This window comes from Sinocyclocheilus grahami, unplaced genomic scaffold, assembly GCF_001515645.1.
Source record: "Sinocyclocheilus grahami isolate Dianchi unplaced genomic scaffold, SAMN03320097.WGS_v1.1 scaffold481.1, whole genome shotgun sequence".
NCBI lineage: Eukaryota > Metazoa > Chordata > Actinopteri > Cypriniformes > Cyprinidae > Sinocyclocheilus > Sinocyclocheilus grahami.
The window spans coordinates 1,292,944-1,311,045 of record NW_015505660.1 but is presented as its reverse complement, the minus strand read 5'-3'; the positions used below and the strand labels follow the sequence as shown (position 1 = coordinate 1,311,045).

Sequence of the window (18,102 nt, the reverse complement as noted above, 5' to 3'; positions counted from 1 at the left end):
TACGCTAATGTAGCTTGGCGTTTTTCCAGACAAATTTTGGTGTTGGCTGCCCATCATTGTTCTATCAAAGAGGGCTTTACGCTAGCGAGGAGATGAAGGGGAGCTATTGTGAGAAGCGTGTTTTTGTTCGGTTCAATCCTATAACTCATGTGAATGATGCATGTTCATCAGCATGTTCTCTTTCAGGTATTTCGCTAGGTTTTCCAAAGCACACGGTGAGGATGGAACTGTGAGTCTAAATCACTTATTAACGAGAGAAAGCTGATGCACCGGGACGTATACAAGTAACCTGTTGTTAAAAGAGCAGAGCTGGGTATTTAGAAAAACCAACAGAGTGCAATGCATGGTTTAAATGACCAATTTCGATTACAAACTAGATATTTACAAGTCTGAAGATGAGTCCGGTCATGGATGAAGATCTGGCTGGGTGCTTTATCTTTTGGTGAGCTTAGCTGAGATCGCATTCTTCTACTTGTTTGACCAAATTGGCAAATGTTGGCGGCCTTTAAAAAAACTAAAAATTCCTGGTCTGTGTGAACACCAATGAAAAGTTATAGATTCTGTCATCATTTGCTCACTCTCATGTCGTGTCAAACCTATGACTTACTTACTAGTTAAAATACGCTTTCATTGTATAGGAGTGCTTTCAATAGCTAAAACATATACTACTGCTCAAAAGTTTGGGATCAGTAAAAATTTTTTAATGATTTTGAAATAAGTCTCTTATGCTCACAATTTTTTTTATTATACAGTAAAACAGTAATATTGTGAAATATTATTACAATTTAAAATACCTGTTGAATATATTTAAAATGCTATTTATTCCTGTGATCAAAGCTGAATTTTCAGCATCATTCCTCCAGTCTTCAGTGTCACAAGATCCTCCAGAAATCATTCTAATATGCTGCTCAAGAAACATTTATTACTATCAATGTTAACAAGCTTCATATTTTTGTAGAAACCATGTTGCATTTTTTTTAGGATTCTTTGATGATAATAAAGTTTAAAAGCATTTATTTGTAATTGAATCTTTTGTAACATTATAAATGTCTTTACTGTCACTTTTGAATATTTTACTACACATTTTACTACACTGGAGAACTACCAAAACAGATGTTGACGGTCATTATTGAAGTTTCTGGGATCCCAAACACAAAGAACATTAGACATATTAACAAGTTTGTCTCCACTGAAGTACCACAGAGCATCTCAGAAACTAGTTGTATAATTAACTGCGTCCTATCAGAGCTGTGACAATCACAGGAGCCTCTAAATCAGATTTCTGTGGTGTTTGGACTCACTTGTGGCCCAGCTCATGAGCGATGGTGAAGGCCAGGTTGAGTCCGTTGTCCTCCGCCAGCACACACTTCCTCCTGGAGCTACAGGTGCCGCCCAGATAAGCGATTCCTGTGGAGAGAGCAAAGCACAAAGCGAGAAGATAATGGGCAGACAGGAAACCACAGCTGAAGCACAAATCTGACAGTTTAATGTCTGAAGCTCATTCATACTGACTGGATATCAGTCGCTGCTGCTAATCGCTGTCAGTTTTAGCTTACTTTTGACTTTCTCATAACTGAGAGGTTTGTAATTTTGGAATCGTTTATATGCCAATTTCAGTCATCTGATTCGTCCGTCTGTCCTGAGGAATAACAACATACTCCTGCAAGAAATTAACATTTTCTTAGAGGAAAAAGCAGTGCCATAAATGACACAGATGTGCCATTCATTTCATATTTAATATTTGGTTTTGTTCAGTACTGAACTTTATTATTATTGTATATTTTGCTGTTTTTTGTTAAATTGAGATCTATAAATAAATATCTATAAATCTCTCTCTCTCTCTCTCTATATATATATATATATAATAAACATTACAATATATATAAATTATGATACTGTAAATACATTGAAGCATAAATAATGAAATACTATAGGATATAATATTTTATATATTATGTATAATACAGTATTTATACATTTTGATCATTATTATCATTTAAAATGTTATTATAATCATACATCTTGTTTTGTTACCAGGATAGGTATGAAATAAATAAATTCTCAAAGCAACTATATAATGTAAGTCCCAAACAATTACATTGTTTCATCTTTATAGTAAAATAAATAAATAAATATTCAGATTAATGTTTCGGTCCAAAAAAAGAAAAAAAATCCAGCAACATGCAAAATACATCAGAAGACCCTAGCAACCGCAATGCCCTGGCAACCACCCACAGCACTTCATGACAGTGAGTTTGCACAGACAATCAACAGTCTGAATGTCTTCAGAAAATATAAAAATCTATACAATTGCACAACTATTTTGCATAAACTGATAGCAAACTCAAGCCCTACGAGTCAGTGAGTGATGCCACAGATGTGACACCAGAAGTCTGTCACATCACAGACTATCACCTTTCTAGTGTTCCTGTGAAAGCACCTGGTTTGTGTCTGACATTGGACGAAACCCAGACAACCTCACTTAGCCTCTGACCGCCATAAGTGAAATCAATAACCGGAGAATGAAACTCAGCCCAGATGCTTGTGTTAAAAAGGAAATAAACAACACAAAACTATGTTTAGGATGACAAGAGAGCAGTTTGGTCCAGCAGAGGTAGTTTTATATGGAATAGCACAACAGGAAATGAGCATGGTTGAATGTATGAGTCACATTTTTCAGTTTGTGCAATTTTTGCAATATGCAATGCTGCATCGCTAAAGAAAAATATATAAACTATATACAAAACTATGCAACATTTAGCAGGCTCTAACTGATCAAATCTGGTCAAAAACCCTGTATCAGTTCACATCTGCATTATATATATATATATACACACACACACACACACACATAAATAATATCTATCATAATACATAATTCATTAATAATACATAATACATCATAATACATTATTATTAATTATTTACATTAGAATTTATTAAAAAAAAAAATAGTATGATCATAAATGTTTTTTTATTATCAGGATAGTTTAGAAACAAATGTAATAAATAAATGTTTTTAATTCTCAAAGCAATTATATAATTCCCAAATAATTAATTATTTTCATCTTTTCATTATTTTTATAGAAACATAAATAATTAAAAACATTCAGATAGACCAAGTATCTATTTTTTTTTATCTGTAAAAGCAACAGAAATCATTTTGAATTAATAAATCACACACACACAAAAAAAAGGTTAATGCAACTTGTTTGGGAGCATAAATATAGGCCGCTCACTACAGTAGGTTTTGAAAGAAGTACATTATTACTTTAACCAATGTGAATAAAAGCATTAAGCAGCCTATAAACAGTAACAGCTGTTTATTATCAAGACACAATGAAAATACTGAACAATAACTGCGTGACTTATACAACCAAGTAACACATCTTATTAAAAAAAACTAGACTAGAAATAATTTCTGGACTTAAATGTTTCACACAGTGGTTCAATAAATATTGTTCTAGGGCAATACAAAAAGAAACCCTGCAATTACAAAATAAAGAGACATTTGGATGTTCCACTGTAGCTCATAAATCAACGTTTCTTTGTTATTTGCTCACAATGTTTGATGACTGATGCTGGAAACAATTGCAATGTACTGTAGCATGCAGGAAAAACAAATGAACTGTGCTTTATCATTCTTCAATCTACAGTGTAGAAATACTCTGAAAACAAAATCACCATGTATGGAGACTAAACTGAAATCCAAATTCAGTCAACTAGCACAGAGTCAAAGCTGTAATATCATATTAGCAATACAGATGACTTGATGATATACTTGTTTCAGGGTGATTTTTTTCATCTTTACACATGGAGCTGAAGTCTAAAACACATGTCGGAAAATAATGGGCTTTGTCATTTTTTACACTGACTGGACACGTATGATGGAAAAATTATTTTCCTTGAATGCCATATAAAAAGAACAGCAGGTTGATTGGAAAACAGATGTTGTCCTAAATTCCTCCACTTCGCTTCTAAACCTCCATTTCTTTTTTCTTTTTTCTTACAGCCATGCATACTTAGACAAGCGCTGCAATTATATCTGCTACATCTGTCATGGGCTGATTTACAGTCTGAGGTCAGATGAGTTCAACTTTCTGTAAGCAAGTCTCTGCAATCGTTCTGTGCAGTTATTTTTATAGCTTTCTTTGAGTTGATGGAATGTAATCTATAATGTGTAATGACTATCTGGATGGGTGAACTACACATGACAGACAGGTAGGCATAATAAGGTACACCTTCATTCCAAATGAATGGAAATGAGAGCACAGCAAATTATTTAAGCCTTCTTTCATGTTCCATGGGGAAAAAATGACAGCAGTCGGATTTGGAATGTCAAGAGGGACAAAATGGAACTCAATTGTAAGTTTCATTTAATTAAATCAATTTAATTGTTGAATTTGTAAAAAAGTGAGAAAACTAAAAGTCTGAAACTGAACTGAATTTAAACTGATATTCAAAAGAAATTCCAGAAAAGCAAAATTTGTTAAAATAGATGGAAAGAATAGACAGAGAGAGAGAACGATAGAAGGACAGACAGACAGACAGATCATCCTTCTATCGTTCTGTCTGTCCTTCTATCGTTCTCTCTGTCTGTCTGTCTGTCCTTCTATCGTTCTCTCTGTCTGTCTGTCCGTCCGTCCTTCTATCGTTCTCTCAGTCTGTCTGTCCTTCTATCGTTCTCTCAGTCTGTCTGTCCTTCTATCGTTCTCTTTGTTATTTGCTCACAATGTTTGATGACTGATGCTGGAAACAATTGCAATGTACTGTAGCATGCAGGAAAAACAAATGAACTGTGCTTTATCATTCTTCAATCTACAGTGTAGAAATACTCTGAAAACAAAATCACCATGTATGGAGACTAAACTGAAATCCAAATTCAGTCAACTAGCACAGAGTCAAAGCTGTAATATCATATTAGCAATACAGATGACTTGATGATATACTTGTTTCAGGGTGATTTTTTTCATCTTTACACATGGAGCTGAAGTCTAAAACACATGTCGGAAAATAATGGGCTTTGTCATTTTTTACACTGACTGGACACGTATGATGGAAAAATTATTTTCCTTGAATGCCATATAAAAAGAACAGCAGGTTGATTGGAAAACAGATGTTGTCCTAAATTCCTCCACTTCGCTTCTAAACCTCCATTTCTTTTTTCTTTTTTCTTACAGCCATGCATACTTAGACAAGCGCTGCAATTATATCTGCTACATCTGTCATGGGCTGATTTACAGTCTGAGGTCAGATGAGTTCAACTTTCTGTAAGCAAGTCTCTGCAATCGTTCTGTGCAGTTATTTTTATAGCTTTCTTTGAGTTGATGGAATGTAATCTATAATGTGTAATGACTATCTGGATGGGTGAACTACACATGACAGACAGGTAGGCATAATAAGGTACACCTTCATTCCAAATGAATGGAAATGAGAGCACAGCTAAGCCTTCAAGCCTTCTTTCATGTTCCATGGGGAAAAAATGACAGCAGTCGGATTTGGAATGTCAAGAGGGACAAAATATTGTAAGTTTGTAAGTTTCATTTAATTAAATCAATTTAATTGTTGAATTTGTAAAAAAGTGAGAAAACTAAAAGTCTGAAACTGAACTGAATTTAAACTGATATTCAAAAGAAATTCCAGAAAAGCAAAATTTGTTAAAATAGATGGAAAGAATAGACAGAGAGAGAGAACGATAGAAGGACAGACAGACTGAGAGAACGATAGAAGGACGGACGGACAGACAGACAGAGAGAACGATAGAAGGACAGACAGACTGAGAGAACGATAGAAGGACAGACAGACTGAGAGAACGATAGAAGGACAGACAGACTGAGAGAACGATAGAAGGACAGACAGACTGAGAGAACGATAGAAGGACAGACAGACTGATCTGTCTGTCTATCGTTCTATCTCTCTGTCTGTCTATCGTTCTATCTCTCTGTCTGTCTATCGTTCTACCTGTCTGTCTGTCTATCGTTCTATCTCTCTGTCTGTCTGTCTGTCTATCGTTCTATCTCTCTGTCTGTCTGTCTGTCTATCGTTCTATCTCTCTGTCTGTCTATCTATCTTTCTGTCTGTCTGTCTGTCTGTCTGTCCTTCTATCGTTCTCTCTGTCTGTCTATCGTTCTCTGTCTGTCTGTCTGTCTGTCCTTCTATCATTCTTTCTTTCTTTCTCTCTGTCTGTCTGTCTGTCTGTCTGTCCTTCTATCGTTCTCTCTGTCTGTCTGTCTGTCTGTCCTTCTATCATTCTGTCTGTCTGTCCTTCTATCATTCTGTCTGTCTGTCTGTCCTTCTATCATTCTCTGTCTGTCTGCCTGTCCTTCTATCATTCTCTGTCTGTCTGCCTGTCCTTCTATCATTCTCTGTCTGTCTGTCTGTCCTTCTATCGTTCTCTCTGTCTGTCCTTCTATCATTCTCTCTGTCTGTCTGTCTGTCCTTCTATCGTTCTCTCTGTCTGTCTGTCTGTCCTTCTATCGTTCTCTCTGTCTGTCCTTCTATCATTCTCTCTGTCTGTATGTCCTTCTAACGTTCTCTCTGTCTGTCTGTCTGTCTGTCCTTCTATCATTCTCTCTGTCTGTTGACGGACGGACGGACGGACAGACAGACAGATAGATCAGGTGTGACGTTGACTGTTTCTGGTTTAGATCTGCAGAAAGCAGCCGTCAGCAGCATAACCGATTACAGAAGCTCAGGAACAATGAATGAGATTGCTGGGCCGGTGATATCAGCAGCTGAATTTGACTCCGTGCTCGCCACGGGCCCCACAGCTCACGGTCCAGCCAGACAGTCTCAGAAAGACGGGCTTAAATACACACGGCGCCGGGAGATATTTCGGCGATTATTTATCTGGGGTTAATTTGCCGTAAGCACATGTAGAGTGCTTTGCATTCACAAGTTGAGCCCTTTCGTGACGAGAGAAGAACAGCGAATCTACCAGCTCAGCAGCCTGGGCGGCCCGGCTGAACATGGACAAATGCTTTGTTATTAGTTGTGAGGAGTGCTTTCAGTGAGCTGCTTTACACGACAACATCAATGTCAAAGACAGCCATTGCATGCAGGATCAGTCTTTCATCTATCTGTATAGATAGATAGATAGATAGATAGATAGATAGATATTATATACAGTATGTATCTATCTATCTATCTATCTCTTTATATCTATCTTCATTTCCCGTTTCCAACAGCAAGCAGAGATGTTCAGCTGCTTTAATTTAAACACGAATGTGAGACAACAAACATGCAAACAAATATCAACAGTCTGAATTACAACCAGATTACAAACAAATTTTTCCTTGAAAGCTCCCTGGAAAACAAGAAAAAAGTCAAATGAGATCTTTTTAATATCTCAGTTGTTTCTCCAGGCCAGGTTTGGTTGTCAGCCTAAAATCAACAAGAAATGACAACACATTTTACCATGTAAAATAATTTATTTTATTTTAAATTTTACACTATTTTAATTTTATTTACCATTTTCTATTACTTTATTTTAAAAATCAATCAATTTTTTTCTCAAAAGCTTAGTGACAAACACAACACCTTTTCTATTATATCTCGATTTTTTCTTCTACACAGTAATGGGATAAAATAAAAATCACACTGTTTTTAAACCGTTATATTAAATTGTATATTATATAAAATAAATATATTATATATAATATATATAATTATAATTATTATGGTTTAATGTGTCAGAAAAAAAGTTTTTGAATATTGAAATCATAAAGTATGCAAAATAGTAATTTACCTGAGCAAGGAAAACTATGTCTAGGATTTTCTTGTTTAATACACCGTTTTCCACGATACGCTCCATTTAAAGCTTCAGTTTTACAGTCCCACACTGAACCATTTCTCTCAAGCCCTCAAACGGCCCACAGAAAACAGGAAACGGCACGTTGAACCTACTGTGCAGGAGGGCTTATAAAACCATGGAGACGATCCACAGAACTGAACATCAGGATCGTTTCCATATTACCCAGAACACCACACTTTACACAAGCCACATTCCCAGAAGTTCAGAACAGAGCAACGGAAACTTCAAAAACCGACATGAAAAGACGTCTGTGAGGTTTTTGTGTTCACGATTCTTCATGGTGTTTCTTGTGGCCTTCTGTGTGAAAACCTTGTGAAGACTTACAGAAAATGTTTGACCTCTGTCATTGCCAACAAAGGGTATTTAACAAAGTATTGAGATGAAATTTTGTTATTGACCAAATACTTATTTTCCACCTTAATTTGCAAATAAATTCTTTAAAAATCCTACAATGTGATTTTCTGGATTTTTTTTCTCATTTTGTCTCTCATAGTTGAGGTATACCTATGATGAAAATTACAGGCCTCTCTCATCTTTTTAAGTGGGAGAACTTGCACAATTGGTGGCTGACTAAATACTTTTTTTCCCCACTGTATATATAATGGTAGCAATCGACCGTGATTTAAAGTTCAGCTCACGGTTGTGGTGCTTCATTGAAGCAAATATCAATAAACACTGTAAAGTGGGCCGGTTGAAACAGGAGTTGCTTATTATGACTAAACATCCCACATCCGAGTCAGGACACGATGGAAATCCCAAAACACTGAGGCATATTTTTCCGTTTGTACCAGAAAGAGGTCAACTCTTAAAACTATGAGAGCTTCACTCAGGAAAGCTTTAAAACTGTTGTGATGTAATGATCGACTTTTGCACATAGCCTCATATTTAGTGTTAGTGATTTGAACAAACCACTAAGCCAAAAGGCGCGGTCATATTAGTTAAATTTCATCGAGATTTTGTGGGCAAAACATGTCTATTGTCAATAGTGTAGCGATGCATGAAACATAAAAACATTACAAAAAAACTTCTCTGAAGTTTACATTTATTTAACAGACAAAACAAACATGCCAATCTGCAATTGAGGTACAGTTTTCCCTCTTGTATCGGTCTTGTGGGGCAGCTGTAAAAGTTAAACCCCTCGTATCAGATCTCACTTGAGTTGTGGACCATTTGCTCAGGGCGAGGAACTCAAAGAAACAGACTTCAAAAGCCAGGAAGTGAATCTGAGATGGGAGACATTAAGCCTGAGGTATGAGCTTATCCCTTCTCAATCAAACCATATCTCAATGGGATCCTTGTACATCAGCTGAAAAGAGAGGAGCTCCATTTAAACACAGACTTCTCCAAGACGAGGCGTCTCCGCTCCTCCTTCCTGAATGAATGGGGAAATTCCTCTCATTTAACAATTACAACCTTTAACTGAGTTCAGAGGGTGATTCCAGATGGTTAGATGTGCAGATGGGAGGAAATGCAACCAAGATGATGCTACATGTGTTTTCATGAAATTATTCCACATCTTGTTTTAGGCAAATTTATCTTTTGTTGTAATCTCATGTGCACATCTGGCCCATTTACACAGGTAAATAATTCATAATCACCTTCAAAATGGGGGGCAAAATGGCATTTACTTCTAATGCCATTTTGGCATTAGAAGTAAAGTTTTTGGCATTTAAACAAATAAATCACAGTTTGCAATGGGTAATTTCCAGTATTGCATCCTCTGGCAGGAGGGATTTTTGACATTTACCAATTTTTTCTAAACCATTTGATTTAACCATTGTGCTGAATATGCTTTTCCAAAAGTAATTTCTGTTCCCGGTCAAAAATGACCAGTCTTTTAAAATTGCTTATAAATCTGAAATTATAAAATGATTATCACCAAATCACACATTCAATCATTTAATCAACTTGTTTCAATCAATTAGCACAGGTTTTGTATTTCTTTTTGGAACTGATTAGCCATTGTCCTCACTGATCTGAGCCTATGCACCTCAGTTTATGAGTGAAAACAAAACATTATTTGTGGACCATTTTGGCAATATTCATAAAAAATCTGAGGTGCATAAACTCAGATCAATGAGGACTATGATAATTCAGTTCCAAAATGAATTTTTTTTTTTTTAGGGAAAGTTGTTATCCCCTGTGTGAGCAAAGTCAGTAAGTTTTAGTCCAATGCGATATCATTAACTAGAATGAGGGTTAAAGAAAAAAAAAAAAAAACGAAGTTTAAGTTAGTTTGTGCTTTTTTTTTTTTTTGCTGATTCAACAAAAAAAAGATGACACGGTTGAAAGGTCTGCAAAACGCTTGGGTTGTTCAAGTTAAATGCGGCTCACATCTTAAAATGTAAACGTATCAATCAATTTTGCAATATTTCGCAAAAATAGTTTTAAACGTATTTCGTGAGTGTCTGTTTTCCTACTGCTGGTGGAGCATAAAGTAGGTTTAAGTTGATATCCGTGAGGTCATTGCTTTTTTTTTCATCACTGGCGCTGTTATCAAAAAAGCTCTCATTTGACGGACACTCACCAGACTTTACATGGTTACTCTAACCCTACTACCAATCGACTCGAGACCATATACAGTCAAATAACTATAGAACTGCATCATGCGAGTGTTAAATCACAAACAAAGATGTGGAACAGAAATAGAAAGTTTGCTTATCTTACGTGTCTTGACAAGGAGGCCTTCGCTTGGCTGCCTCCACAGACTGCAGGTTTTTCACGGTTGAGGTCAATGTTCCCCTGAAGGAACTGGCCCACCCATACAGAGAAACGGCCGCTCAAACTCATCATTCTAGGGATGCCTTTCCCAGTTGCGGTATAATAGCAGCACTGTGACCAAATGATTTCCATCATGCTGGAACAATTACGGCCTGCTCCGATTGTCTGGAACTGAACAAACGTTCTTGAGGTGGCTTCTGCGCTTGCAATCCATTCTGGATGTGATGACAGTCTCGTTGTATGCAGACACTAAAGAAAAGCATGACTGCTGAGCGTGTTTGGAAACTCCAGAATGGACGGTATTTTCACCTTTACATATTTAAAAGTAAAAACCTTAGACTCAACAGTATGGCGTGTCAAAACTTTGAGATGCGTCATGTGACTTTCACTCCAAGGCTCTGTTCCAAATCCTAGTGGGCTGCCTACATAGTCATCAATGAGTTCTCGATGCAAAAGCTGTTGTATAAGGTAGGCAGCATGATTACAATGGTGTCTAATTCACCATCTTTTGGCCAATTCAGGCATCCTTCACAGAGAACACAATCTCATAATGTGAGCTCTGTGAAGAAATGCAATATTTATAATTTACTTTTTGTTTTATTACAATTAAAGATAACACATGCAATTAACTAAATATGTTTTTTAGTAAATTCTTTTAATGCCATTTATTCAAATTGACATTGATGGTTCTGTTCTGTTTTATGTGACTTTGTTCATAATATTCATAAATTTAATGTTCTGTGTTCACATTTCCCGTGTGTTTCAAAGCAGTTTTACAAATATAGAATCAAATATAGCAACATCAATAAAGTATTTATGCCATGAATGTCTTGCAAACAAATTACACAAAAGGCCAAATATTTCTCTTTCTTCCCTTAAAAAGTAACTTGTGCTAACAATTTAACTGCAAAAATCGTAATCAGAACACACGACTACTTCTGAATGCCTGTTAAAGGGATACTCCACCCCAAAATGAAAACGTTGTCATTAATCACTTACCCCCATGTCGTTCCAAACCGGTAAAAGCTTAATTCGTCTTCGGAACACAATTTAAGATATTTTGGATGAAAACCGGGAGGCTTGTGACTGTCCGATTGACTGGCAAGTAAATTACACTGTCAAGGTCCAGAAAAGTATGAAAGACATCGTCAGAATAGTCCACCGGCTGACACACAAGAGCGTACGCTGCTTGCGTTCAGTGGTTATTCTCCAAAATACCGCTACGGTGATGCGGAGAGACAAGAGACGACGAATTTTTGTTTTCTTCGCGTACAAAAAGTATTCTCATCACTTCATAACGTTACGGTTGAACCACTGATAGCAGATGGAATATTCTGACGATGTCTTTCATACTTCTCTGGACCTTGTGTAATTTACTTGGCAGTCAATGGGACAGTCACAAGCCTCCCGGTTTCATCCAAAATATCTTAAATTGTGTTCCGAAGACGAACAAAGCTTTTACGGGTTTGGAACGACATGGGGGTAACTGATTAATGACAAAATTTTCATTTTGGGGTGGAGTATCCCTTTAATGGAGAAAGATGCTTTGCGATATGGTGTAGTTACAACATCCACCAGCAGGGGCAAACTGAGCCATGTCAACAAGCCAAACCTTGACCAATTTTATGTTGCCTTAAGACACCTTTTTGGCCAAAGTGTGAAGCAGTACTGCATGTGTTATTTGCAGAGAATCAGTCTCAATATGTATTTTGTTTAGCACAGACAAAGTCAAATCATCCAATGGCAAAAATATTGGTAAAATGTGCTTTTTCCCCCATTAACAAACTCTACTCTGTATTTTTTATTGACGTCTATAGAGATGGTTTCAAATCACTTATGTACACTATTGTTCAAAGTTTGGGGCCAGAAAGATTATTTAAACATTTATAATGTTACGAAAGATTTAAATGTTGTTCATTTGAACTTTGTTCATCAAAGAATAAAATGTATCATGGTTTCCACAAAAATATTACGCAGTGCAACGTTTGTTAATAACAATAATATGTTGCATATTAGAATGATTCCTGAAGGATCATGTGACATTGAAGACTGGAGTAATGATGCTGAAAATTCAGCTTTGCATCACAGGAATAAATGACATTTTAAAATATATTCACATAGAAAACAGTTATTTGAAACTGTAATAATATTTCACAGTATTATGGATTTGACTGTACATTTGATGGATTAAATGCAGCCTTGATGAGCAGAAGAGACTTCAAAAACATTGAACGGTATGAGGTTTCATTCCTAATAGGTTGCTGCTTTATTCGACTGCTGCCTCTCTAGAGAGCAGAAAAACACAGCTGACTAGTTTTTGGAGCACAGCTCAAGAGCAGATCACAGTTCAGTGGGATACGAGTGAATAGGAGTCTCTGCTCTTGAATGGCAGGAATCCAGGGGGTCAGGGAAGGGGAAGTGACATGACTATTTTCAAATGCCCCACACAGAGAAATGCGTTAACGGCAGGTGGCCAGGACTCACGGATCTGTTCTGAGTTTGGGAGAAATCGAAGTTCCGATGACGAACACTCTGGATTAAAAAGATCACGGACTGACGTTCTCAAGACCCAAAGGCATGTTAATGTTATTCAGCAAACATTCATCTCTTGTTTCATGTTTCTCCATCAATGACTGAATACTGATGGGATCATGTCAGAATGCTTAATGATCCATATCAAAAAGCTCAACAGATTTATGAAGAAACTGGCTGCATACAGGCGACCTCAAGCACTTTAACACAAACTACATTTTATTTGTACATTTTCTGAAGAAATTGTGAGTGTTGCTTACCCACTTTAAGCTCGCTGAGAGGACTGTAGCATGTTCTGGGTGGCTAGTAGGGTGTTCTTATGCGGTTGGTGCTAAAATCACTGTAAAACGTCCTCTTGTGGCTTAAAAGACTTTTAGATAATTCGAAGATTTATAATACAATTTTGTGGCTTTTTACAGATAGCAAGAAAAGTTTTTTTTTTTTTAGGTATGTTTATGTCTGAAAAAAATATTTCATTGAAAAAAAGTCTAATTCAATTTTGCATAATAAATGCAGAACATAAATAGGTTTTAAAAAAGTACTAGAACCTAAATGTACTTTTATACTAAAAGTATAATAAATATAATTTTATACTAAAAGTATAAATACAACAGTATTTTACTAAAATACTTAGCTATTTCATGATTTTACGAGACAATTTTGTGGATTTTAACATATTGCAAGAAATGTTGCATTTTATGGTATGCATGTTTATGTCTGGGTCGCATCAAAAATGATTAGACATTTTGCATAAAAAAATAGAACCTAAAATGTAAAAAATAAATTAAAATTGCATTAATAAAGTAATTTTAGACACTAAAATGATGTTCCTAAAAATAATATACATTACATAGAACAAACTGCTTGCATAAGATCTGACCTGAAGAACTTTAACATATAATCTAGATTATTTTTACATGATTTAAAGAAAATATAAGTTTTTCTTAAGCTTGTTGACATGACTGTAGCATGATGGGTGTAGGGTTAGTGCTAAAATCACTTTATCACATGTCCTCTTGTGGCTTGACAAAACTTTTAGATATTTCAAGGATTTATAATACAACTTTGTGGCTTTTTGCAGACTGCAAGAGATATTCCATATTCCATTTTATTTTTGAGATATTTGTGTGTGGTTATAAATTCCCATGAAGTAACTGAGAAGAATTCACCCAAAAATAAATAAATAAATAAAAACCAGTAGTTCAGCTAGACTTACCGACTGTGTCACAAGGCTCATCTTTGTGGACGCAAAAATCTGTTCTAGAGAGAGAAAACAAGACAAGAGAGAAACGGAGACATATGTTAGATAAAAGGAAAGAAAATCACAAATGAGATCTGTAGTGCTTCTCCACACAGCAATGAGATTCAAAAGAGAGCAAATGGAGACTTCCTTCTCCAATTTTTCTCCTATTAATCTCACATTTGTCTCCTTCAGTTGCAGAGATCTCAACAATATCTCAAACTGTGCTTAGACACCAAATTCTGCAGTCAAAAGTCTGAGATCTTACTATGAACAAACATTTCTCATCATTTCTTCCATGAACAAATGAATCTATGCTATTTACATTCACTTTATAACTCTATACTCTTTCTGTAAGCCGATTAATCACATATTTGTGTCTTTTATTTCTCCTAAAACACTTGATATCTGAGACAAGGTTGGCACATAAAAGAAACAACAGATGTTCATTGCACATTCATTCACTTGTGCATTATTTATTTATCAGAGAAATAAACTAACCAGCTTCAAGACAACAAAAGCAAACATTAAAGGCAAAGCAGCAAATAATCTCTAGTAAACCGGGAATGAAAAGCTGATATATAATATATTGAGAAGCTTCTAAGCTTCAAAATGACTAAATGTAAGAAGATGCATGGGTTATATTTGACCCCAAAACCAAAAGACATTTTGCATTAGGAAATGTTTCTTCAGAATAAAAAAATATATATACATTTCACTCAAAAACTGAAAATTAGACTAACCTAAAAATATGTTCCAAAAACAAATAAAAGAAAATAACAACATAAATCACCCAGTAAATGAGGCTTCATTACGTCATAACGGTTTCGAAACGTTTTGAAATTTCAATAGTTCGCCATAAGGGGGCGATCTCTGTGAACCCGTGAATCATGCGAGTTCACTGAGATCATGAAAGCGTTTTCATCGGGTTTGTAAAAGCTGTTTATATGCATGAGTTTCTGTTGCATTTACACAGTTTTGACCAGCAGTGTGCAGTAATGATGCTGAAAATACAGCTTTACATCACAGGAATAAATTACATTTTTAAATATTTTCAAATAGAAAGGAGTTATTTTAAATTATAATATTATTTCACGACATTACCGTTTTTGTTGTATTTTTTATCATATAAATGCAGCCTTGGTGAGCAGAAGAGACTTGAAAACATTTAAAAAAAATGTACTGACCCCAAGCTTTTGAACAGTAGTGTATGTCTCTTCTTGCAAGATAAGCACTATTTTTGGTCCAATTATAAATGCGTATCTAATAAAAGTCAACTTGTATTAATAAATCAGCATGTATAGTTTAGCATCAAAACTAACAGACTACAAGTCCCAAAACTCCAAGGGGTCTTTCATTTCTTCATGAACTCCTGCTGACATAAAAGTGGGACTTGTTGATTCATCGATCACACAGTGAAATCAATATGGCTTTGAGAATTGCTGCTCTAATTCAGTTGTACTTAAAGACAGTACAACTTTGTTTGTTTCAAGCATCTAAATCCATAATTTCTCTGATTTTATCTTTATGATATCAGAGACTGAGTCCAAAGGCTTTGCCCTGAAGCATATTTACACTAATGGCTATTCAGTGACGTCCTGACATGCATCATTTCAGACTTTAGAGGTGAACACTCAAAAAACCTTCTGCCAGACTCTCCGGAGCCTTTGGAGAGAGTGAAATCCACCAATAAAATGAAGGGGAAAACCGGTAGTTAAAACACACACACACACACACACACACACACACACACACACACAGAGGATAACATCACAGATCCTGAGGACAGGAATAAAACGGCAAGAGAGCAGATAAATGACAGGTTGAGTCATGATGTCCAGAGATCTGGATGTTGATCTAATGTTTGTACATCACAGGGTCACACTTACTGGACGGGTGTGCAGGAGAACCAACTTGGTGACCCGGATATGGAGCCTCACTCCCAAACTCTGGTGTTGAAACATGTTATACACCTGTAGAGAGAGAATCCGACGAAATAATTAACTTATGTATTCTAATTTGTTGAGATAGTGAATTGGTGGGTTTTTGTTAAATGTGAGCCAAAATCATCACAATTAAATGAACCAAAGACTTAAACTACTTCAGTCTGTGTGCATTGAATTTATTTAATACACAAGTTTCACAATTTGAGTTGAATTACTGAAATAAATGAACTTTTCCATGACATTCTAATTTATTGAGATGCACCTGTGTGTATATATACTGTATATATACATATATATATATATATATATATAAAATGTGTTTCCTTGTTATCTTTCTTTAAATAAATGCACTTGGGTTGATATTTTTTTATAACATTTTTACGTGTCAAATAGTTTTTCAGGGGTGACTCTATATCAAGCGTGATTGTTAAGTACCTGGTGACCAGCACGGCCACGTCCACAGGAGGAGGGTCGTCTCTGCTCCCAGGAACGTGATTGTTTCCCAGGTATCGTGCACTGTATTCCGCATGCTGCCAGTGACAGAAGCTCTCCAGGACTTTTTCTCCATGGTGGCCCACCTTCAGCTTTTCCTAAGAAACACACTGGACAATTAGAATCTGATTTACAGACTTTGGTGCAGCAAAACTTTAAATGAGCTACTTCCCACTTTATTTGTAAGAACGTCTGTATACTTCTGTGGTCATTTAAACACAATCAGAGTATTAAACGTGACGTGACGTGGAGTTAAGTATGGTGTCCCATACTCTGAATTTGTGCTCTGCATTTAACCCATCCAAGTGCACACACACAGCAGTGAGGATGGAAGAGAGAGCCTCATTTCCTTAACCAAAAATCCCTGCCGGTACCGAGATTCAAACCCCGCAACCTTTGAGTTGCGAGTCCGACTCTCTAACCATTAGGCCATGACTGCCCCTAAAAATTTACAACCAGCAATGATCGCGCCTCGGACGAACCTCATAGGTTACGATATTGCCTCTGCGAAAGAATGCGAACATCAGTCAATTCCCCTTTATGTAACGTTGGTCAAATACTAGAGTGCTCTGGTTGTCCACCAGAGGGCACTGCATTCTACGTCATTGTCATTGTGTCATGGGTTGTTTCTGAAATCGCCCCCTATACACTTAAATAGGGCACTATTTGCGTGGACAGCCATTTGTAGTGGTGTCCGAAACCATAGCGGACGTTCTCTCATTCAATCCCATAATGCACCGCAAAAACGGTGTACAACTTGTGCACGCTCAATGGCTACAGAATACCCATAATGCACTGTGAGAGTCAGCGCCGAATGAATTCCCACGTCTCACCAGAAGATGGCGCCTGCAGCTGAATCATCCATTCAATTTACAAAGCGCTTGTCTACGGTGTGATATACACACACACACACACACACACACACACACACACGCTGAGCGAGGATAACATCACAGATCCTGAGGACAGGAATAAAACGGCAAGAGAGCAGATAAATGACAGGTTGAGTCATGATGTCCAGAGATCTGGATGTTGATCTAATGTTTGTACATCACAGGGTCACACTTACTGGACGGGTGTGCAGGAGAACCAACTTGGTGACCCGGATATGGAGCCTCACTCCCAAACTCTGGTGTTGAAACATGTTATACACCTGTAGAGAGAGAATCCGACGAAATAATTAACTTATTGATTAACTATGTGATATGATATATTCAAAGAAAAAAAAAAAAAAGATATTCAGTTTTAAAAGTTGTTTTGCAGTTGACCAGTTTGACAAAAAAATTCACTTAAAAGGGTTTTTGATTGCGATTTCACTTTTTTAATGTTAGTTAGTGTGTAATGTTGCTGTTTGAGCA

The 18,102-nt window shown here is 36.3% G+C and overlaps 1 protein-coding gene across 1 annotated transcript in view; it reads right to left on the bottom strand.

The window, feature by feature from the left end:
• adamts17 (ADAM metallopeptidase with thrombospondin type 1 motif, 17) overlaps positions 1-18,102 on the bottom strand; it is a 125,762-nt gene that overhangs the window by 83,628 nt on the left and 24,032 nt on the right. Inside the window, exons 5-8 of the mRNA XM_016236124.1 lie at positions 17,814-17,897; positions 16,688-16,842; positions 14,283-14,326; positions 1,302-1,407 (exon numbers count right to left, since the gene is read on the bottom strand). Coding sequence (XP_016091610.1) covers positions 1,302-1,407; positions 14,283-14,326; positions 16,688-16,842; positions 17,814-17,897 — 389 coding nt within the window. The remainder of the gene's footprint in view (positions 1-1,301; positions 1,408-14,282; positions 14,327-16,687; positions 16,843-17,813; positions 17,898-18,102) is intronic.